Source organism: Anopheles marshallii, chromosome 2 (assembly GCF_943734725.1).
Source record: "Anopheles marshallii chromosome 2, idAnoMarsDA_429_01, whole genome shotgun sequence".
NCBI lineage: Eukaryota > Metazoa > Arthropoda > Insecta > Diptera > Culicidae > Anopheles > Anopheles marshallii.
The window spans coordinates 54,376,685-54,404,421 of NC_071326.1; the positions used below are offsets into that span (position 1 = coordinate 54,376,685).

General features: G+C 39.9%; 1 protein-coding gene across 1 annotated transcript in view; it reads right to left on the reverse strand.

Moving 5' to 3' along the window:
• The window catches only part of LOC128718157 (rho GTPase-activating protein Graf), a 111,931-nt gene that overhangs the window by 57,855 nt on the left and 26,339 nt on the right, over nucleotides 1-27,737 (reverse strand). Inside the window, exon 5 of the mRNA XM_053811829.1 lies at nucleotides 647-820. Within this exon, the coding sequence (XP_053667804.1) occupies nucleotides 647-820 (174 nt within the window). The remainder of the gene's footprint in view (nucleotides 1-646; nucleotides 821-27,737) is intronic.

The following is a 27,737-nucleotide window of genomic DNA, read 5'->3' on the forward strand; positions in this document are numbered from 1 at the left end:
GTATAACAGTTTTCATTTCAGTCTTTTAGCTATACAGTGTTTTATTGCATGCAACTTGAATGAGTTGCGTAGCAGACCCAAATGTCACCAAATGAACGAAAAATGAGCTCTGATGAACCAAACAGATGACCCAATTGACAAAATTTGTACAATTCTGAGACCAAGCCAATTCATTTTTAAAGGGCTTGACATAACGAACGATAGCTCGTTCAGCAATCGTTCGCCTGAAACCATGCCTTTATCTTGAACGGTTAAACTTGTGTTCAAGTCGTGGACTGTTATGTTATTCAATGTGTGTTGAAGATGAAAAAGCTTGTTTTCTGCACTGTTAAACCCTGCAAATTACTCGCTCTGTTCTATAGAACATTGTTACCGAGCAATTTATATATCGATTATGTTAGTGTAACTAGTGTAATTAAAAAAGTAGCTAATCTAAATGTACTCGGAGCGGCCCGGTGGCAGATGGTAGCGGCGCCAGTTTTCATACGAACGGACTGCACCAAAATCCCATCCGGGCCAATTCCCCGTACGCAAGACTAATTATCCAGTTACTAGTAAATAAAGTCACAGAAAGCCAGAAATGGCAGTGTTAGACCTCTTGAGGTTTTGTTATGCCGATTAAGAAGAAGAATATAAATGTACTCACCTCAATCACTGCTGGAGAAGATTTCTTTGAAGACATATTGAGGAACCTTTCCTGAGCTTGACAAAATTTAGCCGTTTTTTTGTCATATTTCTTTTTGTTTTCCTTCACACCACCAATATGGACTTTTCGAAATTCTTCCAAGGGCAATAAAATCTGTTCATGAGCACGATCAAGCTGTTCAGAAATGCAAAAATAAAAAATAAATAAAATTATTAGAAAAAAATAAAATTGCTTCTCCTCCAGAACGGAATGCATGTTATCCCACACACATATCTAGCGCACATCCATCTCCAGCGCAAACCCATCTCTAGCACATAACCATCCCTAGCTTATATCAATCCCTAAGACTGTCTCAACACAGTTAGCGATTGTCGCAATTGCGACTGCGACTTTGTCAAACTCTATACATGTGTCGTCACATCGCAACATCGCATTTTTTGTATAGAGTTTGACAAGTTGCAGTCTTAGACTGTCTCTACACAGTTAGCGATTGTCGCAATTGCGACTGCGACTTGTCAAACTTTATACATAAAAAATTGCGAAATGTCGCGAAGTGTGTATTTTCTGCGACTTTGTGCGACTTCAACGCCATGACAGTATATCTGTCGTTTCGGGTGCAGTTGCTCGATAAGATCCCGATTCAAAAGTTTAAATTCAAATTAATTCAGTTGTGAGCCAATAAAACAGAATAAAGTAATATTTAATTTGAGGAAATTTGCGTGCTGGAATAACTTAAGCGAATGTTTTGTTTTATTTACTTATTATTACATTTTGGTACCATCCGGTCGAGCGTTTCTTTTTTTAATGAATTCAATGCGAGAAATGCGGAATTCAAATGAAGAAGTGTTAAAAAATTGCCAAGCGCGGAGGTGGCAATACGATTTCTAAAAATAATTTCTAGAAATAAAGAAGTGAAATCTAAACCAACTCTAAGTAGAAAATGTTACCGTCCTCTTTTGTCCTGAAAATTGTTAAGCTCACCCAGCCGAAGTTTGAACATTACTCTTTGACTGGTTCATCATGAGTTTTGTTATAACCTTACTTTTAAAACAGATATATTAAAGATTAAGAATAATAATTAGATAAATAGATAATTTTATAGGTACAGGTAATTAACTAATACGATTTAGAATTTAAAGCATAAAAAATTGTCCTTCAAAGTTTTGTCATTTCCCTTCAATAAGTTCAACGTAGAGTACGTGCAGAAATGATTGACATAATCCGAAATGGAGTTGCCACCGGCAAAGATATTGGATGGTATTACATAAGATTTAGAATGTAATTAAGATTGTAGTAGTATAGCGCATTGCGCTTAATAGACAATCTTGTCCTAGCAGTTGAATACATCGGACGTACTTTCACGCTCCATTTGCAAACTTAAAAAGTTCCAGTCTCTGTTTCTGAAATCTAAGCAATATCACAACGTAGGGAAGTACACGGTACAAAATACACTCAGTTCATAGTAGTGAATGAGTAAGCTCGTTCACCAAAAAAAGAATTGACGATTTATTATGACCATTATGATTTTTGGTAATAATTCGTATCTAACCATAGCTTACATGAATATACCTTGTTTTGCATTATGACACAGGTCAAATAGGAAAGACGATATGATTTGCTTTCCACTCTATAATTTAGATACAATTACTTGACAGCTAGTTTCCACTAACCTTTTTCTTTTTTATCTACAGAACCAAATTCATTTCCAACTTTAGAGTAAATAGTTAGTTGTAGTAGACCTAGCACATAGTACAAAGCAGTGGAACGACAGCTGGTTCTGGGTCGGCCACCACAAACAAGCGTACGCACGGTGCCGGCACGAACACGATTGGTAACGATTGGTAACCCGGACAATGACCATACCGGTGAGAACTCGGGTGTCGCAGGTGGTCTGAGCATCTCCGTTTCGGAATCCACCGCGAACAAACATGAAGACGAAGACGATATTTATGAGTTTAAATTAACGCTAAAAAATTCCAACTCGAGCTTGAGCGATGAAAAGGAAAGTGGTGACACGCCCAACATAAAAGATCATCTAGGGACAAACCGGGCGGGCTTGATAAGCAATCGGCTGGAGCACAACCCCATGACAAGGCATTGCAAAACTCGCAGAAACACGTGTGGGAAGATACAGGAAGAGAAGGAACGACCGACATGCATCAGTCACGATACGATTCGCAAACGCATCACCCATCGCTGTGACAATCCGCGTCGGAAGGTGACAACAGCAGCTACAAAAGGAGGGACAAACGACTGGGACATCATCTGCATCGTCGTGGGATTTTCCGGGAATAGCACGATCGCAGGAGGAAACTGTGACCGGTAACCGTGGCTCAACACCGCGTCAACAAAAGGTACTAAGACAACCGGTGTTCGATCGTCGAAAACTCTCGATCGGGGGCGATCGGGCATAAGTGCATTGGATCGTAAAAGTCCCTGTGCTATCCCAAAATCATCGCCGGGTGGTATGGCTGGAGCAGGAGTAAGCAGTCCCAGTGCCAGCAACGCTTTTTCATCAACATCAACAACATCAACAGGAACAAGCGCCAGGAGTAGTTGTGGAATAGTTGTCAATGTTCGCTGTCTCGTCGGATCGAGGCGACTGGGTCGTCCTACGTGGCGGCCAGGTCCGGGTGTCAAAAGCTGCTTTAGCAACACCAATGTATATACATAATACAAGTTAGAGTCGTCCCGAAGGAATTGATATTTCTTTATTTGATATAATAATGCTGGAGATAATCAAAGTGTTTTAATTCAGATGGTGAATTTTTATCGCTTCGACTGAAAACCATTTTGATGAATATCTGTCAGGCTTTGTTTACAAAATCATACGGGTTGCAAGTTCCAAAACAGTTGACCAGGCTCTAGATGTACGAGATTCAGTTCAACAAAGAGTTTATCCAGCATGCTTTTCATTTTCTTTCATCATCCTGATCGCACACTTCATGAGCTATATTTCACCGCGTGAGCTTTCTCAGTATGGCTGTTCAGAACCGGCCGAGCGCTAGAGGTACAGTGTTTCTCAAGCCGGTTAATAGTTTCAAACAAATGTTTTCAATTAGTAAAAGACGTTTTCCGAAAGTAAAAACCGAAAGTAGCTCCGAAATCAAAATTTCTTGTCTTGATTTATCAAATCTAAAAAAAAAATTTACTTCAAAGACATAAGTTTAACACTTGGAATGAGTATGATAAACACTAGACCATCACCAAACCTACTACAATCATGCCACATGAAGGTCTCGGCTGACATGCCACATGAAGCTTCAGAAGAAGAGAAAGAAAAAGAACAACAAGCTCGTGTAAATAACTAGTGTGTCTAGAAAAGGAATAAATGGAATGGAATAAATAAATAAATGTCAAGTATTACAATCATGAAAATAACATAACACAGGACTCTTTCCAAAAACGAATTAAATTTATAACGTTGATTTGAACTCCACATGACGCATTGCCTTCATGATCGGGTAGCCGATACCGATTCTAAATGGGATTGCAATAGAGATATGCATAATGAATCAGAATGAATGAATGAATTGAATTTCTTCGCTCAGACTTCAAAAAGATGGGTTATGATCGAAAAGCATTGTTTTTTTTTATGGAATGTTTAAACATCACAAACATATTGTGAAACGGTTCCCGAAATTTTAGAACAATATTATTTTTTAATAACTCAATATTTGCAATGGTTTATCCAAAACCTACATTAAACATATTTGAATTAAATGAACAAATTTTGGACTAGGCAAAATAAGCACACGAAAATGCTCGATATTACTGTTTTTTTTTACATTTACCGGCAGAAATAGAAGGTTTAAGTTTGTTCATTATCATAAACCATTTCCAAAACAACCATTAGTTTCACAGAAGAATGTTTATCGATTTCTACAACTCGTTTTTGTCTAACGTCAGCATATAAACGTGTTCGTTTAGTTTAAAAAGGCAAAGAAAATGTGTATGCAATGAAGTTCGTGTTGACGTGGGCAGAACGTGGACGTCTCGTGTGTGCTCAGCCTAAGCCTAAGTCTGGGCTCACACGTACGTCCACTGGACGTTCGAAATCCACGAAGTCATACAAACATTCAACAAAATTGAGGCCTGCCGTGGACGCGGGATCAAAGCGTCCACAAAGCACGAAGTGAAAGAGGAATAAGAAATAATTCTCACGAGAGTAGATCAGCGAACTTGCTCTCACCCGCTTTCGCAGCCTTGCTGTAGTAGAGTAAAAAGGATGGATTGCAAACAGATGGGTTATGATCGAACCGTTGTGAGAACTAGGAAGAAAAGCATTGTTTTTTGTGATGGAATGTTCAAACAGCACAAACATATTGCAACGCAGTTTCCGATATTATGGAAAAATATTATTTTTTTATGAACTGAATATTTGCAATGGTCAGTGGCGGATCTAACGCTGGGCGGAGTAGGCGGCCGCCTAGAGTCCCGCCGTGCAAGGGGCCCCGGAAAAAACTGTTTAGTAGAAAAAAGTGCATAAAGTATCCTAGAAATGAGATCGACGAGCGCCGTTTAAACCTTCTTCGTAGGCTTGTGGGGCCCCCGAATTGAAACACAAGGAGCCTCTGGAAAAATTGGAATTCTCAGACGAACATTAGTTAAGGTACAGTTCTGATATAATTACCTAGAAACTATCATAATGTAAACAAAACCTAAACGCCAACCAACCAACACAAAGAAACAATTTATGAAAATCATCACACAAAGAAACATTTCATGTACACCATCAACAGCAAAAAGATAATAAACCGAGAAGGATAACAGCCAAACTACACAAAGTTTGACAAGTCAACAGATTATGACACAGTCTGAGCCTGTTTTCAATCCCATACAAAAATCTGTCTGATGCGATTTGACGCGGTTTGATACGTGTAGTTTGAACAGCGTCAGGCTCAGATCAAAACAATGTTACGAATGATGTGTTAATAAATGTTTTAAGAATAGTGTTGCACCACGGATTAGGAAGTTCTTGTAATTTATTTTGCCACTAATACGTATAAACAGGTGATAACAGAAAAGAGGAAAAATGTATGATAAATTCAAAAATTAGTCCAGTTCCTGGAGCCTAGCTGCCGCTTCCTTGCTCTGTCTATTTCGCACTGAACTCTCCTGGTCTCCTATTGACCGTTCCCAAATACCCAGCTAACAAAACACAACTGTCACGTCTAATGTCAGTTCAAATTTCAGTTGGCGGTAACATACCCCGGCCCGTAACCTATCTCTGTTTATAAGTTAGGTTACTAATCAATCTCTAAGACGGCCAAATTAACTACTGCTCCTTTATACGTCTTATACTTGGTTCTAACCCACGCACTACGCACGCGCCCGTCTGGCGAAACAATTTGCTCCTCTATTACTCCTCGGATTCAACACTTCCTATTTTTTCCGTCCACTATATATACCAAGTTCCCAGCTTGAAGAGCTCGCGTGTCTTCGTACCACTTCGTACGTGAATTCAACAACGGTACGTATTCTTTGATCCAGCGTTGCCACATCCTGTCACATATCTGTTGAGATCGCTGAAAGGTGTCTCGTAGGGCTGCCTTTTCGTCAGTAGGATACGCCGGTCTGGTCGGTTGATTGAGTAACTCCCCTCTGAGAAAGCTGTTTGGAGTGAGTGCTTCGGCTTCATCTACGTCTGTTGATACGCTGGTAAGCGGTCGAGAGTTTATCATGTCTTCCGCTTCGACTATAGATGTCTGAAGTATCTCGTCAGTTAGCCGCTTCCCATCGTTGATTACCAACAGAGCTTCCTTCACAGAACGAACTAGTTGTTCCCAAACACCGCCCATATGGGGTGTACCAGGCGGGTTGAAGTTCCACTTTGTTGTAACGTCGGTAAGTTGATCAGCACAGTCGTTTCCAATTTCTCTCATGGTCCTTAATACTTCCTCGCTGGCGCCTCGGAAATTGGTTCCATTATCAGAAAAGAATTCAATGGGCCAGCCTCGACGTCCGACGAAGCGATGAATAGCCATTAGGCAGGATTGAGTGGTTAGACCATATGTCACCTCCAAATGGATGGCCCGAACAACCAAGCACGTAAATACCGCGATCCACCTTTTCTCAGTTCTACGTCCGACTGTTACACTGAGTGGTCCCAAGTAGTCGACGCCCACAAACGAAAAAGGTCGTATGTATGGAGTCAAGCGTTGGATGGGTAACGGCGCCATTCGTGGGTTTCGAGGCCGACACTTGTTAATCTTGCACCACATGGCAGCATCCTGTGCCACCTTTCTAACTATTGCATCTGCATGGGGAATGTAAAATTGCTGTCGCAATTCGTTTTTGACTGTTTGCCGATATCTATGTCCGCATTTTTCGTGATAGTATTGGACAATCATCCACGTAATGCGATGATTGTTTGGCAAAACGATCGGGAAGCGCACGTTGAAAGCAAGAAATTCAGCATTCGTCAACCGGCCCTCCATTCTGATGATACTATCTTCGTCAAGAAGTGGTACTGTTCTATACAGTGGACTGGACTTGTCAATGGCTTTCCATTCATCTACAGGAAGATCTGCATTTTCGTTTAGCACCTTCAGCTCTTCGCAAAATACATCCGTTTGCGCCTGTTTTATCAGGATGCGTTGAGCTTTTTCATACTCTTCTTGTGTTAAAGGCACACGCTGCGAATTACCACTCTTAGTTCTAAGCGGTTCTATGGCCAAGCCATTGGTTTTGCGCTTACAATTCGAAATGAAGCGCAGTACTGTTGCTATGGTGCGAATGAGAATTTGCCACTTTGATATACGCGTGCAGTCGATCACTGGTTGTAAAGTCTTCAAGTGATGTAGCAATAGATGGCCTCTGAGTTCTTCTACTGTATGTATGTACTGCCGGAGGCAAATTCTTCTTTGGCCACATTGCTTCCTCTTGGTACAGAAAATCAGGTCCACATATCCAAGTACATGAAGGATGTAACTCAGGATCTTTACCCCATTTAGTAATACAATCAGCGATGTTCATGCCAGATGGGACCCAGTTCCATACACAGTTATTTGATAGCTCCAGAATTCCTCCGATTCGAGATCCGACAAACTGCTTATATTTTCGCTGGTCAGACTGAAGCCATGAGAGTACTAAATACTAATGGTGAAGCTATGCATTTCTTTTACGGTCTTTGCTAGCCTTGCGCCTAGCAATGCTGCAGACAATTCCATTCTCGGAATTGAGAGCAACTTCAGCGGTGCCACCTTAGTTCGGCTCATTATTAGCGAGCATTTTTTTTTGCCTTGCAACTTCGCTCGGAAATACGCTACACTTCCGTACGCGTTTTCTCCCGCATCGGAGAACACATGTAATTGAATATCCTCAATCTCATAACTTGGTGCAGTACCGAAATAACTCCGTTCCAATTTGAAGGATTCCACATGCTGCATCATTTTTGTCCATTTAAGCCATTTCTCGAAGCATTCATCTTTGATCTCGTCATCCCAATCGCAACCCGATCTCCAAATGTCCTGAAGCAACATTTTTCCCTTTATAGTTATCGGAGACAGGTAACCAGCTGGGTCGAACTGTGCCATCGTGAAGCTGAGAACCATTCTTTTCGTTGGTCGGCGTTCGTTTCCTACACTCCGCAAAAGTTCCATTTTGGATGTCGTAAACACTAACCAGTCTTTATCCGGCTGCCATGAGACGCCCAAGACGCGTTCAAATTCTGCTTCTTCTATGTTGCTGAAGTTAATAGTTCCAGATTCGATTACCTTCTCTGGATTCAGCGCGTTCATGAACTCTGGGGAGTTTGATACCCAACCTCTAATGTTGAATCCGCCCATGGAGTGTATAAGACGCACCTCTGTTGCACGTTTTATAGCTTCCGCTACTATATTCGTGCTGTCAAAATAATCATCTACATAGTGCTTCTCGATGATTGCTGCAGATGCTTCCGGATACTCATTTGCAAATTCCTTTGCATTTATATTTTTCACGTACTGTGCTGATGAGGGCGAGCAGGTAGCTCCGAAGGTGGCAACATCCATGACATAGGTTTGGATCTCATCACTAGTTTTGCTTCTGAACAGAAATCTTTGAGCCTGCTTGTCTTCTGAGCGAATTTGAATCTGGTGGTACATTTCTTCAATGTCCCCTCCAAAGGCCACTGGACGTTCGCGAAACAAGCAGATGATCTTCATTAATGGGACTAACATATCAGGGCCTTTTAGAAGTTCTGTGTTTAGTGAAATGCCGTTTACCTTTGCTGCGGCATCCCAAACAAGTCGCAGTTTCCCTGGTTTTCTCGGATTAGTCACTACACCCAAGGGAAGATACCACACATTTTGAAGTACTGCCTCATCGCTTTCTGTTAACGCATGAGCATACCCTTTCTTCACGTAATGTTCAACGAGTTGAACCGTTTTTTCTCTAAGGATATCATTCTTTTCCAATTTTCGAGTTAATGAATGCATTCGCTTTGTGGCCATGTCATAACTGTCCGGTAGTGTGTACTCATCTCTTTTCCACAATAGCCCTGTCTCGAATCGACCATTTACACGCCTAGTCGTGATCTCGAGTATCTTCTTAGCTCGCTTAATTTCATCTGATTCGGGAGCAGAATAACGGGTGTTTTCGTGTTCTTCTTCTACATAAAATCTTTTTATCATATCATGGATTTCCTGGTTATTCGGCTCACTGTTGTGGAGGTTTAGGTACGCATGTATGTTGGTCTTCGGTTTTTGAGGCCCATATACTGTCCAACCTATTTTCGATCGCACTCCTATAGGTTCGTTCTTCGATCCAACGCGAGATTCGATTGGAGCTATTATATCGACGTTATCAAGACCAATCAATATAGTTGCTTTCATTTCGCAGTAATCCTTCAAAGGTATCCCTTTCAGATACGGATACTTTGCCAGTAGATCTACAACTTTCAGTTGTTGGTTCGGCAACAAAAGTTCCGACACCGTTCGAACGTTCTCTAAGCAGAACCTTTGGAAACCGTCTGTTGTCATTTCCAGTTCAACTCTTTGCGACATGTTTTCGGAACGGCTAATATCTTGAGTCCATGATAAAACTAGCGGTTCTGGATCTCCTACTATACCCAGTAGATCGGTCACATGTTGATCCACTAGTGTAACGGACGATCCCTCATCTATCAGTGCCAGGGTGTTAAGGTCGCCAAATGTCCCTTTAACCTTTACTGGAATCATGCGGAACAGGATTGAGTTTCGAGATTCATCATTGTGATTGTGCATGCTGGCTGTCGACGTGCCGATCGCCTTTTTCGGACTGTGAAACTTTCATATCTTGAAATTTCCGGCACACCTTTACGTAATGGCCTGGTTTACCACACGCAAAACAGAGTTTCTTCAATAAACCATAAGCAGGTTTGGTTTCATCGTGAACCATCGTAAATGTCTTGGTCGTTGCGTTTGGTTTTCGTGGTGTTTGTTGAAGCGACTTGAAGCGAGCGTTGAAAGCCACGGCTTTGGACGCTTTCTTTCCTATTACTGAAATTAATGCCGCAAATTTGGTTAGCATGTATCCGTGATTGCTATCTTTGTACTCTACCCATTCCATCAAGTAATCATGGGGTAACTTATCTGCCAGTTCCTGTACCAGGATAGGATTGCTAAGATGTTCACTTAGCCCGCTTGCTTCGAGATGATCGGTTAGTTGTTTCACTCGAACGCTGAAGGTGACAAATTATGAAAGATCCGCTGTTGTCGGCGCCGGAGTTCGGCGAATCTTGGTCAGCAACGCACCCAGCAACCTTTCGGGTTGTCCAAACAAGTTCCTCAAATCTTCAATTACACGTGGTACGGACTCGGGCAGCAACAACACACCTCTCACGGCTTCCAAGGCTTCGCCCGACAAACAATCACGTAATCGTTCAAGATTCTCCAGATTTGAAAATCCGCAAGCAGCAGTTGTTTGTTCGAAACTTTTGATAAAATATGGCCAGACTTCAGCTTCTCCATTGAATTTCGGCAAACCACTCTTCACTATTTTTCTCGTAGCTACCTGTTCTTGTGTTAATTTGTAACTCACACAGTCCTTTTCCCTCTCAATATCACTAACATTGACACTCATACTAGGATTCGTCTCACACGGGAGCTCATTGTTCTTCTTTCCACTCTCACACACACATCGCGCCGAAGCATGGTCGTTTAATGGAAGGCTTTTCTCGGAAACAATGTCTCGTTTTTCTAACACACCGAACGTGTTAGATCGCGTTTTTGATGACGACGCTTTGTTTTCTCTGGAATCTTCCATTCCAGTCGAAACACCTACTTTTTTGTCTTGAGCTACGGACGTAAACAGAAACTCATTCTCGGAAGCAGCACACCGTTCTTCAAGCTCTTTGTTAAGCCGAATTTTATTGCGACGCAATTCCTGCTTTATTTCTAGCTCCAGTTTTGGCAGTTCAAACTCTGCCTCCATCCTCCTTCGCTCTAACTGAGCCTGACGAACCAGTTGCTCCTTTTTGATGCGCAATTGCTCTTCCAGCAAAGTTTCTTGCGCCTCAAATCCGCCTTCCGCGGAAGGAAGCTTTCCGGCTTCGCCCAGGGAACCATGGGACACACAAACTGCACAAAACCAGCAACGCTCTTTGATGCTCTGATCCACACCAGCACAGGAAAAATGCGCCCACCGATTGCATTTATCACAACACACCCAATCCGGATCACTAGCACTCTTGGCGCAAATTACACATTTCGCCGAGGCCTCGTTCAGTTCCGAATTAGCCTGCGCCTTTTTGCAACACGCTTTTTTCGACTTAATCGTTTAACGTTGAATTAATTTTTGAAAATTTTGTTGCACCACGGATTAGGAAGTTCTTGTAATTTATTTTGCCACTAATATGTATAAACAGGTGATAACAGAAAAGAGGAAAAATGTATGATAAATTCAAAAATTAGTCCAGTTCCTGGAACCTAGCTGCCGCTTCCTTGCTCTGTCTATTTCGCACTGAACTCTCCTGGTCTCCTATTGACCGTTCCCAAATACCCAGCTAACAAAACACAACTGTCACGTCTAATGTCAGTTCAAATTTCAGTTGGCCGTAACAAATAGATTCCACCAAACTTTGACTAATTTGAAGTACCAATGTATAATGAATATAAAAAATCCACAAACTCAACGTCAAAGCCATTTCAACGAATGATATCAAGCCGTTTGACGCGGTTTGTCCAGACACGATTGGGTTGTGTGGGAACCAAAGATTATAGCGACGCCCGCTGTCAAACTGTGTGTGTAGTTTGGCTGTAACGGGCGGCGATCGTTATCCGGAGTTCAAGCAATCAATTTCGTTGTTCTGTATTTTGAGACCGAAAGTAATTTTACTCCCAGAATATCACAAGGGTAAATTAATATCTCGTATAAAATTTAAATATATGACCATAAATTAAGCAATCTGGAAATCGGCATCACACATGTGCATGTACATGATAAACATGTAGCCGAAATGGCCAAGATGACAGTTGTTCAAAAGAAATTGACTATTGTGTTAATCATTTGGACAGAGTAGCTTACGCCGTATGTTGTGTGTACAAGTGGTAGACAGTGGTGTCAAGTCAAAGAGTTTGTAGTCAAACAGTTGTGTTCTGGACTGTTAAACCCTGTATTTTAAATCGTAATGCGTTCATTCACTCTGAGTTGAATCTTGAAAATGAGTTGATATTCTCATCTCTACTGTTAACACAACAGGTATCACAGGATATCACTGGCAGCTATATTTGATTTGTTTGACTGCACCTGTGTGAAGACGTAAAATGCGTACACCATCCTCTGGCCATGCCATCACCGCTATTTCTCTCCTGCTTACAACCGGAGGGAATGGAAACGTTCATCGAAGGATCGGTCAATTTGAGTGACCGTGCAGTTACCGTGTAATTAGTTAAGTTAGCGACACCAATGTGGAGTTGAGAGTTAACCATCGGTTGAATACTGGTCAGAGATATCAATCGTGATCTATTGCAAGATCTATCTTCAATGGGGACTTAAAGCTAAAAGTTTATGGTCTGTACAGTCAGACTCGTAGCGATACATATCCTTCCCGTTCCTTGTTCAGTATCTTGTTATGTCCAGTTTCTTGCGCAGATCTGCTACCTGATTTGTATCAATCCCAAGGAGTCACGTGCAGTATCTAGCGCAATACTTACAGCACTATACATTTTACTGTTGTATGCTAAAAAGGAGCCGACTACTCGAGAAGTGTCGGCATTTTGTACTGAGTTTTGAAAGATTAACTGCGCAAAACTTGCGGACGGAAAAGGGCTAATACGCACAGTATCTCACTATGCGTGAAATGCGTGGGTGCATTACGTGAGCAAAACTACACTCTATAGCGGATCATGCTCTTTGGAAATTAGTTATGATAGGTATTGGTATTTTTGATGCTCAGAGCCCCTTGCTCTTCGAGGCCTCCACTACCGATTAGTTTGCGTAGTGCATGATCCGTTTCTGACTGTACTGCACTTTCATATATTTTTTGTAGGCGATGCAACGATACAGAGCTAATGCATTATCACATGGGGTCACACACTAATTCATTGTCACAAAACGCTCAGCTGGACGATTCGCTTATGTATGACGAAAGAGAAAGACAAGTGTGAGGAAGACGCACTCATTAAACCCACCTACACATAACAGCCAAACTACACACACAGTTTGACAAGTCGACAGATTATGGCACAGTCTGCGCCTGTTGTCAATCCCATACAAAAATTTGTCTGATGCGATTTGACGGGGTTTGTTACGTGTAGTTTGAACAGCGTCAGGCTAAGATCAAAACAATGTTACGAATGATGTGTTAATATATGTTTAAAGAGTAGATTGCACCAAAGTTTTACTAATTTTGAGTACCAATGTATAATGAATATAAAACATCCACAAACTCAATGTCAAAGCCATTTCAACGGATGGTATCAAGCTGTTTGACGCGGTTTGTCCAGACACGATTGGGTTGTCTGGGAACCAAAGATTATAGCGACGCCTGCTGTCAAACTGTGTGTGTAGTTTGGCTGTAAAAGACCAATCTGCGCTACATGTACAAGTGTACGAGGAAGACGATGAAGAAGTGTACAGCGCGAGAGACTTCACCGTGCACAATTAGACGGTGACAATTGTCTCGGAGACTTTCTGAGAGACTTTTTGAAGTAGTTCAATCCAGCAAAAAAAGCCACGATTCTCCCAAAAATGTCTGCGCTCATTTGTTTGTTTACAAGCCGGCTTGTGTATATATTTTTACTAATCAGTTGAAATTAATTTTATTTTAAACTTGAAATGACTTGTGTTTGTGAATTAAACCTGTGTTTATGAACAAATGATGGCAGAACGACAGCCAAAATAGAGCTACTTCATACACGCGATGTAAATGGGAAGCCATTTTTTATATATGGACTTTTCATCGTATTTCATCGAAAAAGTTTCGGAAAAAAGTCTCCTAGACAATGGTCACCATCTAATTACACGGTAACTGCACGGTCACTCAAATTGACCGATCCTTCGATGAACGTTTCCATTCCCTCCGGTTGTAAGCAGGAGAGAAATAGCGGTTAGAGCGAGCTCTGAGTTCTGTATAGCGCTAGGTCTAAATAAGACCCTTGGGTGATCAGGTGTAAGAAACGTCGACTTCATCCTTCCAGTTCTTTCATTCATTCATCAAATAAAAAAAATGAGCGCTACAATAGGTGTCAATGGCATGGTTTCCGGCGAACGATTGCTTATCGTTCGTTATGTCAAGCCCTTTAAAAATGAATTGGTTTGGCCCCAGAATTGTACAAATTTTGTCGATTGGGTCATCTGTTTGGTTCATCAGAGCTCATTTTTCGTTCATTTTGTGTCATGGTCATAGGTCTGCTACGTAACTCATTCAAGTTGCATGCAATAAAACACTGTAAAGGTAAAAAACTGAAATGAAAACTGTTCTACCCAGAACAGTTTGTATTGTTTTTTATTTTATTATTATTTTTTTTTTTCGTTAGAACGGCCTGGCCGTATTGACTTATTTTACCACGTAGGCGGATAGTCAGTCCTTGCTACGGGGGATTGGGCCGGATGGGATTTTGGTCTGGTCCGTTCGTGTGAAGACCGGCACCGGGCTGCCCGAACAGTTTGTATTGTTTTCATGTTTGTTTTTTACAGTGTACGTACCACGATAGATAGGCTGGGCTCACACGTACGTCCACTGGACGTCCGAAATCTAAGAAGTCATACCAGTCGCTATCGGCCGCTCGAAGTGAACAGACGTGTTTCTATATGAGTGTCAAAACAGTGTCAGTGTTTCCCCCCCCTTTTCATTACCAAATTCCCCCAACCCTAAACCAGTTTCAAATCAAAAAGAGAAAATAAAATCAACAAGTGAAGTTTCCGGAACAGTGTCAAACCATGACGGGTCCGCCGGCCGTCACTGCCGGGTTCCCCCCGCTCCCTTCTAGGGATTATAACGGGAGAACGCTACCCACATACTTAGACAGAAACTACGAGTTCGGAGAAAAACGCTTTTTGATTCTTCGTGCTGCAGAAGGCAAACAGCTACCCAAAAATCCATGGATGCTAAGCGAAACAATCAAACGGGCTATTGGTAAATTAGAACTGGGCCGCCAAATTGACGCCAGTAACTTCCTCATCGAAACCAGATCTGAAAAAAAACTTCCGAGAACTACAAAAAATCACCGCTTTGATAAATGGGGAAACAGTAACAATCACATCTCACCCGACACTAAACTCAGTAAAGTTTGTTTTCACTTGCAACTCAATAAGCACAATGGAGCTTGAAGAAATCAAAAAACACCTAGCAGTTGACAACATAACCGACATATACCGGTTTATGAAGAAATCAAACGGCCAAACTATTCCGACCAACTCTTATATTGTAACAATGCAAGCCACACAAATTCCAGACCAGCAGCCAGCCGTTATTTTTTGCAAATTGCGTTAGCAAATTGCAATAGCATTGAAATCTGTGCATCATGTGGAAAACAATCTCACGGAGAATGTGGCGCTTTGCCGAACTGCACCAACTGTAACGGTAACCACAATAGCTTCGACATAAAATGCCCGCAATACAATAAGGAAGCCGAAATAATAAAAATTAAAATAGATAACAACTGCTCTTTCCGCGACGCGAGATTAGTATACGAACAAAACACACAAAAACAATCATCAAACAGCTTTGCTCAACAAAGAATAGCCGCAGTTCAAAAAATAAACCCAAAGGACAAAATTATTGAGAACCTTTCCCAAACCGTTAACATGCTAAAGGAACAGATAACCTCACTTACGAACACCATTGAAAAATTGACAAACAAGCTTAGCAACACAGAACAAAAGAACAACGATACAGAATCCGACAAGGACGAAACATCTTCGATAAAAAATGATTCGGCAACCACGAGCAAATCTGGTATATTCAAACACCCTTTGTCCTCATCCAGTGAAGAAATATCAGTTAAAAAATCAAAAAAAGGAAACCGTAAGTAACCAAGTAACACAAATTCAGCAGAGTAATCTCCGATCTATCTCCTTTTTATAATTTTAAGCATAATTTCAATTCAATTTTTACAGCCTAATTTCAATAATACAAGGACGCATCATGTACAAAAACTTATTATGAATTGGAATATTCGTAGCTTTTCCAATAATCTTAACGAATTAAAAATTTTGATATGCAAACACGAGCCAAAAATTATCAATTTACAAGAAGCATATACTAATTCGACTATCCTTACTAGAGTACCTCTTAATAGATATAACCAATAATGGAATGGATAACCAATAATTCCCCTACCACTTCCCACAGCACCTGTATAGGAATCCAAAAAAACATACTTTACAATAGATTACCTATCAAAACTAATTTTCCTTCTATTTGCATTCACATAAAAAGTCCCGTAGACTTATATATTCTCGGTATATATCTATCACCTAATTTTAACCACGACACTGAAACCTAGTTAAATAGTGCTCTTGCTAAAATCCCTCATCCAATCCTTATTGTAGGAGATTTCAACGCTCGGTGCACCGAATGGGGATGCTCCCAAACAAATAAGCGCGGAGCAGAGATTTGTAACATCTTAGAAAACAACCAGATCCACACTCTCTATCATAAATTTCCTACCCGTATAGACCCATCTACTGGACATGGAAGCTCAATAGACCACTGTTCAATATCTTCCTATATAGCATCCAATTTCTATCTCTCCTCGGAGAACGACCTATTCGGCAGTGACTAAATTCCTGTCATAGTCAACTACAACTCTACTAACACCCATCCAAATCGTCCTTCACTCCGTCCTCGTTGGAAGTACGAAGATGCAGATTGGTCTAAATACCAACGAATTCTAAATAGTTTTCCATGGAGCATATTAACAGTAAATGAGTCGAGACTCGTTGAACTGATCCTTGAAGCTGCCTCGCAAAGTATACCAAGAACCAACGGTACTATTCCAAAAAAATATGTTCCTAGGTGGAGTAAAGAGGTTGCAGAAGCAATAAAGGCGAGAAGGAAACATCTAAGACAACTCCGAAAACTACCCAAAACGAATCAGACTGACCAAATCCGCATTGATTTAATACATAATTATAAAGAGGCGAACAAACTGGCTAGAACAGCTATAGCTAAACAAAAAAACTGGGAGAAGTTTGTTCAAGAAATTAATCTGTCCATTTCCTCTAAGGAAATGTGGCGGCGCATCTGTATTAAATGGCAAAAAATCCAACACGAATTTCCCTACCCTGCTCAAGCAAGAAAACCCTACAAATGACCCTTCTACCTTAGCCGAAAATTTTGCGGAGCACTTCCAATCCATTTCATCCAACACTAGTTATCCCAATTCATTCCTTGATCACAAAAGAGTCGCTGTAAAAAATAGACCATCTTTCAATACAAACTCAAACAAAAAATACAATAAACTTTTTAATAGAATGATCTCCTTTACGCTTTAAAAAAGTGTAAAGGAAAATCAGCTGGCCCAGACGGAATAGGTTACCCTCTGCTTCAGCACCTTCCTCACTGTGCGTTAAAATATCTTCTAAAATTATATAATTTGATTTGGATTTCGGGAAAAATCCCAGACCACTGGAAATATAGCTTCATCATCCCCATCCTCAAACCAAATAAATCCCCATTCTCTGTCGACAGTTACCGACCTATTTCACTGTTAAACTGTATATCTGTATAACTGTAAACTGTATGTGTATAACTGTATATCTGTATAAATACTCGAACGATTGGTTAACAGAAGACTTTGTTTCGAATTAGAATCAAGAAAACTTATTCACAAAAACCAACACGCTTTTCGAAGCGGGCATGGCACGGAAACATACTTTGCTCAATTAGATAACATAATTACAGCAGCGAGAAAAACAAACAAATTTATAGATCTTGCTATTATCGATCTCGCTAAGCCATACGACCTGACATGGCGTCACGGTATATCCAACGACTAGATCGTTGGGGTTTCAAAGGGAATCTCCCAATATTTTTACAGCATTTCTTAGAAGATCGCTCCTTTTCTATTAACTTCGGTAATACCCAATCCCATCCCAAAACAGTAGATAACGGCGTTCTGCAAGGTGCAATCATTTCCCCTACATTATTCCTAATTAGTATTGAATCTCTGTTCTCATTCATTCCGCTCAATATAACACCATTAATATATGCTGATGATATTGTCCTAATTTCCTCAACATCATCGTCCAGTCAGACCAGAAAAAATCTACAAAACTGTATACATAAACTCAATTATTGGTGTAACGTTACGGATTTCCGTATCTCTCCTGAAAAATGCAAAATACTTCGCATTGGCAAACTAGGATTCTCCAAAAAATTAAGGCATATCATCATAAAAAACACAGTCATCCCAAATTTTACCACAGCAAAAATATTAGGAATCACTTTGGATTCTAAATTTTCATTCAATGCTCATTTAAAAGCTCTTAAAACTTCTACTAAATCCTACATAAACGTGTTTAGAATGTTTGGATCGTACAAAGCTAGAGCAAATCGATCTATTATGTTACGTTTAGTCAACTGCTGGCTGGTACCTAAAAGTGTATATGTTTTAGAATTGTTGTGTTTAGATTTTGATAAATTAGATAAAATCCTTTCCCCAATATACCATGAGGCTATAAGAAGTGCCACAGGAGCTTTCGTTACTAGCCCTCTAAAGTCGCTGCTTTGTGAAAGTGGCATGCTTCCATTTTCGCATATCATTACTTTCCGCTTGATAGGTACAGCTCTAAGTAGGTTAGAAAAAGATATGGAGTGTGCTTCTCTTGTCCTAAGAGCTAAAAAAATTTACAAAAAAATTACCAATTGCGCATTGCCGGACATTATCTACCTTTCCCCGTACATTTGATCGCCCTTGGTTTATAAACTCTCCCAAAATAGATTGGACTATTTATAATATGAACAGAGTAAACAGCAAACAAACACATCAACTGTCTATAGCCCATATAAATAAAAAAAAATTGAAACATCATAAAATTTGCACCGATGGCTCTATTTCTGCAAACTCTGCAGGATGTGGCATATACTCCTCAAATACAAATTGTGCAATAACACTTCCAGATCACACATCAATGTTCTCCGCTGAGGCTATTGGTATATGCATCGCAGGAGAAGAAAATTATAACCCGGAAAAACCCAACGCGATCTTTTCTGACAGTGGGGTAGATCACGGTCTAAGCCAGTTTTTTGTATGCGTTTTGACGTTTCCAGGCTTATCCGCTTACAGCTCGCCATACAAATGGCAAGCCAAGTTAAGCCTAGGAAAGAAGGATTAGATTGGATTCTCAATGAAAGTACCCAAGAACCCAAAACCCAAACTCGACAAATGTCAAAACAAAGAATTTTGCTAGCTGGTCTGAGCCAGGTTAGGCCAAGTTTCCCGTGTGCGAAAAAGGTAAACAAAAGTTTTTTCAACGAAAAGAACTGAAAAAGGATTATTTTGATAATCAGATTTGTATATTATTTCATTGCATTGAAATTAAAATTAAATTACTAAACTTAAATCGATTTTTCTCAAATTTTAGTTTCACAAAAATGATCCCTTGTGTCATTCTTTATGTCAAAATGCTATGTCCTTTACGAATCTGTACAGAATGATACAGCCCGGTACCTGGATTATTTTGCAGATACAGGCTTAAAGCTTAAGCTTTCTAACTTTTGGGATGATCTACCCCAGTGCAAGTGTACTAGCCGCTATTGAACAAGGACAAGTGAAAGACCCACATATTCAAGCAATAGAGACAATTCCTCACATAAATTACATTTTGTTGGATTCCGAGCCACATTGGTATCACTGGAAATGAGATAGCAGAAAAACTTGCAAACGAAGGTTATTAACCTAGGCACAGTTTGTCACCTCTCACGCCTCACCCTACAGAACATATGAAACTGCTAAGATTCCTGAAAAAAACTAAACTGTATAAAAAAAATATAAAGCCACATTCACAGTTATAATTTAGTAATAATTTATATTTAATTTGAGAGAGGAATAATTAAAAAAAAACATTTGGCGAATCCGACTATACTACTAGTCTGTCGGCTCATAAATGGCAAAAGGTGTGGGTTACCTTAACAACCCCATTTTTTCCCAAAGTGTAGATTCTACTATTTTTATATAGTGTGCCGCATCCTAGGTAATAAGGTACGAGATTAAAAAATCCTTAAAAATCTCAAACACCACCCCACACATCCTTTCCTTCTTCCTTTTCACACTATTTTTTCCCCTATCTCCGCCAGAGTTGAAAGAGACCCAGGAGGTCCAAAACTTCTTTAAAAATTCCAACAACAACAACGAAGTCATACAAAAATTCAAAAAAATTGGGTCCTGCCATGGACGCGGCCACAAAGTGTCCACAAAGCACGAAGTGAAAGAGGAATCGGAAATAATTCTCACGAGAGCAGATCAGCAGACTTGCTCTCACCCGCTTAAGCAGCTTGGCTGTTGTAGAGTAAAAAGGATGGATAGCAAAAATATGGGTTATGATCGAACCGTTGTGAGAACTAGGAAGAAAAGCATTGTTTTTTTGTGATGGAATGCTTAAACACCACGAACATATTGCAATTCCCGATATTATGGAAAAATATTATATTTTTTTTTATTAACTCTTTATTTGCAATGGTTTATCCAAAACCTACATTAAACATATAATTATATGAACAAATTTTAGACTAGGCGAAATAAGCATACGAAAATGCTCGGTAGTACTGTTTATTACTGTTTACATGTACCGGCATAAATAGAAGGTTTAAGTTTGTTCATTATCATAAACCATTTCCAAAACAACCATTAGTTTCACAGAAGAATGCTTATCGATACAACTCTTTTTTGTCTAACGTCAGTATGTACACGTATTCGTTTAGTTCAAAACGCAAAGAAAATGTTTATGAAAGGAACTAAGGGAAAAGCTCCTAGATCCTCTCTGAACTTTACGTATGCTTCTATTAGAATGACGCGTACGGAGCATACGGGATGATCGTACGACAAACACCGTCTCGCTTGCGCGTAGGTAAAGGGTAGGCATTTTTGTACGGATTTGCACGAAGTTCGATGTGGACGTGGGCAGGACGTGGACATCCCGTGTGTGTCCCACATAGGCTGGACCAAGGCTATTGAAGGAGACAAGGTTGAATATTAGCGATTTTCCGCAAAATTCTTCTTCCAATAATTTGACGTTTGTGGGTGTGGGGTCATACGTTTATAACTACAGTTAAAGCGGTTCAAGCGTATAGGACGTGTATCATTTGAGAAGGGGAAATTTAATAATTATTTGTAGAATATATCACTCAATTCATTGCTAGGTAATTGATACCAGCTTATCTATTAAAAAATAAGAATATTGCAGTATATGCTTGATTTATATGTCCAGACGCATTCAGGTCAACAAAATTTTTGGTGTGGTTCGCCGAATGTATGACTTGAAACCAAATTGTGGCAGTGCTCAATATGAACGAAAGGATGTTACTGTACCAAGTGCATATGGTTCTTTTCGTTTAAAAATCATCTATTAATCGGAAGGCATTCATTTCGTTATAACTGAATCTGCGCACGAGTTCATCCTTGGGAGTGCCACTTTCTTAAGATCGAGTGGAAAGGGACATTTCACGGACGATTGTGGCTAATCGATATCGATAGATAATGAATGTACAAAATGTTATGAAATGTTATCATCATCAAAAACTGTTTCACTTATGCCTTTTCACTCCTCAAATTATTTTGGATGTAAATGATACAGTTTTGCTTGGTAGCAACTTTGCATTCACCAATAGTCTTAACAATATAAACCGTCCCCAATGGACATTCTCTTTAATACTTCATTAGTTATTATCATTACTTCCAATTCAAGCGCAAAATTTTGTGTAAATGTACAATAAGAAAAACATAGAAATGATTAATTTTAATCGAACAGAGAAGCACCGTTGCAATTCAAATGGCCGGTGTATCTTTTCTGAGGGATTTTGCAGGCTGTCAAACGCACCCTCCCCTGTCAAATGCACCTTCTAGTTTTTCGTCTTCTTACTTGTCAAAATACTCTACATTCCACCACCTTGTCTCCTTCAATAGCCTTGGGCTGGACACACACGGGACGTCCACATCCTGCCCAAGTCCACATAGGCTGGACACACACGGGACGTCCACGTCCTGCCCACGTCCACATCGAACTTCGTGCAAATTTCCTTTCGCTCTAATTGAGAGATTTCGGCCGTTCGGATGCCGCGATGAGTACTTTTGTAGGTGTGTTAGTGTAAAATGAACCGATCCGAAAGATCCGCGCGCAATTTCCGATCGAACACCACGAAGAGCCAACCGGCATTCGAAGTCATTTCGAGTGAACTTTTGGGTTCTCAGCCCGATAAGGTCTGGGCGCTGCATGGGGAGGTGGTATGCGGACTGTGGAACAGCATGCGACGAGTGAAGGTGTTGGGCAAAACTGCGCCCGGGATTAACGTTTGCCCTAGCTCACTCATCGTTTTTTTCATTCTCCTTCTTCGTCATCGCTGACCGTCTAAGCTGTCAACCATTTTGTTTGTTTTGGTTTTTGCGACGCTTCAGCATCGTATCGTTTCGTTGTGATATTTTTGTTAAAAAAGTGTAGTTTATGCTATTTGTTTAGTGGAAAGAATTATAGTGTGATTATCTATCTAGTGTGCATTGCAGGAATCTGTTTCCAATCGGATTAGTGCCTTGTATTTAGTTTTAACTGCAGGTATGTATGTGTATGTGCAGGTCCTGTGAGTCGTCCCGTGTTTTGCGCATTTTAGCCTTGCCGACCGAAGAATTTACGTAAGTATGGCTATGTGGCTGCCGATGTTACGAATTATCCTCCTTGTTCTGTCCGGTTAATATATGGAGCAGTATCTACTATCCGGAACAGTCCGGATAACATACGGAGCAGTATAAGGGTCCAGCGACGATCAACCAAAACAATGTATGATTCCAGATGTCCCTCGATTGATTGCTAAGGTGAAATTGTAGTTCAATTGACTAAATGTTACATCTAACGGCTAGTGATTTTTTTTCTTGTGATTATCCGTTTAGGTGTAACGAAAGCAGCTCAGTTGTGATGCCCCCTAAAAACCCTACCATGCTGCAGCTGCAACAGTAAAGATCGATGCACTGGTTTTATGGAGTTAAATTATCTGAAGAATGATTCAGGTGCGATCAACCATAACAATATATGTTTCCGGATGTCCCTCGATTGATTGCTAAGGTGAAATTGTATTTCAATTGACTAATTGTTACATCTGACGGCTAAACATTGTTCTCTTTTCTTGTGATTGTTCTTTTAGGTGTAACGAAACCACCTACAACGAAAGCAGCTCAGTTCTGTTGCCATGCCATGCTACCATGCTGCAACTGCAGCAGCAGTGAAGATCGATGATTTATGGTTTTATGGAGTTAAATTATGTGAAGAATGATTCAGGTTCAGTCCAATTAAATGGTTGGAACAAGCAAGTTTTGGCACTGTAAGTGCATCATGTGATCGGATATGGCATAGAAAAACATATAATGGACACCGAAGCCATCTTTTCTTACCATACGGGTTAATGTTACGGTACGTCCTTTGACCAAGGTAATGATTGTGTTAATAGGATTCACATCCATGTAAGATTACGTGGCATTAGAATTAATAACATGTTTACTCTATTGTTAACTATTGTTCTCTTTTTAGGTTCCAGTATGGTATCGCCAAAATAAAGTATTGCAGATTCTTCTGGTAACCGGCCAAGGCCACAACCGTAAAATCGACAATACGTGGCACAATATGGTTCAAGACTGGGAACTTGTTTGCTGGTTCAAGACTGTGGCTTGCCCAATGACGACGCACCATATGCTTTGGTAAGTGAATACTATATTTTTCAATCGTTAGTAAGTGAACACAAAAGTTCCTTGGTTAATCTGTTCATAATATGTATACAATTTTACTGTTTATTGATGTTCAAGTTGCGTGGTTTCTCATATCATATCAATAACTCTTCAATATACATCAGTTAAGAATATGTCATTGGTTTATCGTAAGGTGTTGGGCTGTTTTTAACATGAAATGATGTATCTTAGGAAACTATTGTCGTTTAATGTTAATTTGCTAATCTCTACCCTTACAAATTATGATAATGTGTTAAAAGAAATTGATCGTAAACAAAGAAACTAAATGGGCTATGGCGCTACTGCCTCAGTCTCATTTGGGTGCTTTACGAGAGATTGTTATCTTTTTTTAGGTAAAACTAGGGCCATCAGCAAATAAGAAAAGTGACAGCAACTTCCAGTACCGGCCTAATGCTAGCAAACTATCGTGATATTTGTTCCGATACTTCCGTTCCGTGAACACTATGTGGTTATATGTTGTTGTCCAAAGCGATGCCGATTAATATCGATGTGGTCATGTCAGTTAATATCGCAGGATAATGAAAGTCATGCCACGAATAATAAGGGTGTCGACGAATGTGTAGGTATTTAACGTGCCAGAAGTGTTTGCTAAAGAAGATGAGCATGCGTATGTTTTCTTTATTGTTTTCATTTCGGTGTAGATGTACACGATACGACAACAGCTGTTGTGGTTGCATTGAAAGGAAGAGAGAATGAAGCATGGACCACTTTCCACGTAGGATTAAAAACGGCGCGAAAAGATGCGTTAGAAAAGATGACTCAAGCAACGCGGATTTTTTTTTCTTTTGGAATTTACAACTATACCAAAACAGATAATGTTAATAAAAGTAACCATTTACCTCTTCTGATTCATGCTATTCGAGATTTTACAAGCACTTTCTTCACTCCATTTTATTATTCGTAGGGTATTTTATGTGACACCGATTGCATTGAAACTACTAGTACGACAGCCTATATGGAAAGCCAACCGATCCACTTATGGTATGCCCGAGTGCGCAGCGATTACGAGTGTTGGGACAAATCTATTGCTGCCGTCATCCATCATATTGACGGAATCAACTAATCGGTGCTCTAGTTAATATTCCGATCATCGAGGATCTTTGAAGCTACCACTCAACACGGCTTCCAAACCATTTGTGCGAAAATTTAGGTTGTATAATAATAGAAATATTTTACATACAATAATACATATATTGTGTAAATGTTACGTACAATATTTGCAATTATCCACTAATCTTACTAAGTACCATTTAAAGAACTTAATTGCAAATTGCAAACTATCGACAGAAGTAAATAATTTTTACAATTGACATTATTATTAAGATTATTTATTAATAATTATTAACAACATCTTTATTAAAATTAATTATACTATGTAATGATTGTCAAAGTAACCTTAAAATAAGAAAAACTGCAAACTAATGTTTATTATTGAAAAATAAAAATGATTAAATAATAAAAAAATTAAAAAAATTATTTTAATAAATTTGTTGGGGAAGGACCACTGTGTGCATGAATGAGTGTGCACCCCTCAGGATCTCGCCATATAATGACTTCCATCGGGCCGCTGTCGGACCAGAGCTCAAAATTCACTCGAAATTCACCCCGATTGCTTGTTGGGGAAGTATACGAAAAACATACACACGCACACAGTCTTCGTCCAGTAATCAAACTTTGTTCGAAGACAGTGCAAGATGAACGCGTTCGATTTTGGAGTGAAATATTGTGAAATATCAGTGGATATCATTTCGATAGGTGTTATTTTCGTGTCATTGTGTAAAAAATATTGCACAAGAAATGTGAAAAAATTGTATGAAACAAGGAAAAATAAAGATATTTGTTACGGGTAACGAATTTAGTGAACATCACTGCAGAATAAGATCGAAAGAAAACATGAAAGAAATCCTAAACAAAGACCTTGATTGTTTAATGCAGGCGAGAGAGCTATGTCCATGCAACGATGATCCCGGATCGCTAGGGATCACAATCCCCATACAAGGCATCACCTTTTCCATGCAACGATGGTCCCGGATCGCTTGGGATCAAAAGCGCTATTCAACAGTGATCCCGGATCATTTGATCCCATATTATAGGATTGGATCAGATTTTTCAAGCCTGGATCGGATCGGATCAACCGATCCACCTCTAACTTCTCATCACTAGTTGAAGGACTCATCTTGTTTGTAAACTTTATTATACGTCAGGTTCTGCTCAGGCCAATCGAATGTGCGCATATAGGTAGCTTTCTCAAGCAGTGACTGAAGGTTTGGGTCTGCTAAAGGATAACATTTTACTGAGAAAAAAAATTCCTCCAAACAGCGCTCACAAGCGATGAACATAACTGTTTACTTCCTAACCTCTGACGGATGATTTATCCAACACGTAGAGACAGTTGATCGCCAAGGCAAAAGACTATCCATAGACTGATACTGACTTTTTAATCAGAAATGCATTGCGAGCAAGGCGGCGCCAAATTGGTTCATAGACTTGTAGCGCTACATGAAAAGCTACAGGCTTTTGTAAACATTACGCTTACGGTACGCTAGTACGGTGAGGTCGTCCTTTTTAAATCAGTCAATTTTTCATCGGTAGGACGTTACCGATGGATTGATAGGATCACTATTTAACTGAATCTTATTCCATGCCGAACAGATCCATCAAGCTATCTATGCAAAATATAAAAACATGTTTAAGACTACTAAATCCTTCTGGGCCAATGAAAGGTCTACCAACATGCTCCCGTCTATGCCCCTCACCCACAATCACCTCCTGTTATGATTTCATGAAAGGAAAGAAAACGAACATGGTATGTCACCATACACCTGAAGGCTTCATGACATCAACAAAAAACATTGGTTCTAGTAAGACCGAACACACACGCTTTTTCCTCAACTATGCTATCTGATAGGAATCCGAACAAACTAGCAGTAATAGTTTACTCTCGATATACGATTTGTTAACATCTGCGAAAACTTACTCCATGATCCATCTAGACCTTCTTTGTGCGGTACTGTACCTTATGCGCATAAGTACCGTTATCTTCGTGCGCACGCATATACATCTTTACACGTTTGTTTCAGGCTCAACCAATAACGACTAACACGGTACACAAATTGTTACCAGCCAGATCGGTCGTCGAATATAATTCGGAGTAAAATGGAAAGAAACCATGTTAAACCTGCAGTAGTCTCTTTTTCCTCTTCGACATCAATCATCAAATATCATCAATAGTTTACTTCCTTGCATCGTAATGCAACTGCAGCACCTATTTGCATGATGGCATTCAAAATCTGTTTCTAGTGCTGTTTCTTGTATCAACATTTTATAAGAAGGAATGTTCGATTGTCATTGCTTCAACCGTAGGACAATAACAAATTCAAGGGATTGTTCTCAAACACTGACAAAACCTTACCGAGCATATCCTTCTAAAATCATTGTGTAACGCGCGCGGCCATCATCAAGAAAATTGACAGTAGGCGAACTGTCAGAAGAGGGGAAATGTCGCGACACGAGGAAAAACACCGAAGAAGCGCGGGAGAGCAGTGGTAAAGAAGTATCGGAGAAGGAACGACTGAAGAATTTTATCCCTGCGCTACGCGATGTGAATTAATAAATAAAACGAATTGAAATAATTTGGTTTTAATTATCCAACGTGTAAGTGAAGATCAAAATATCAGACTGAAACCTCCGAATTACCACACATTGCATCATTGAAATATTTACATCTTCAATGCGCA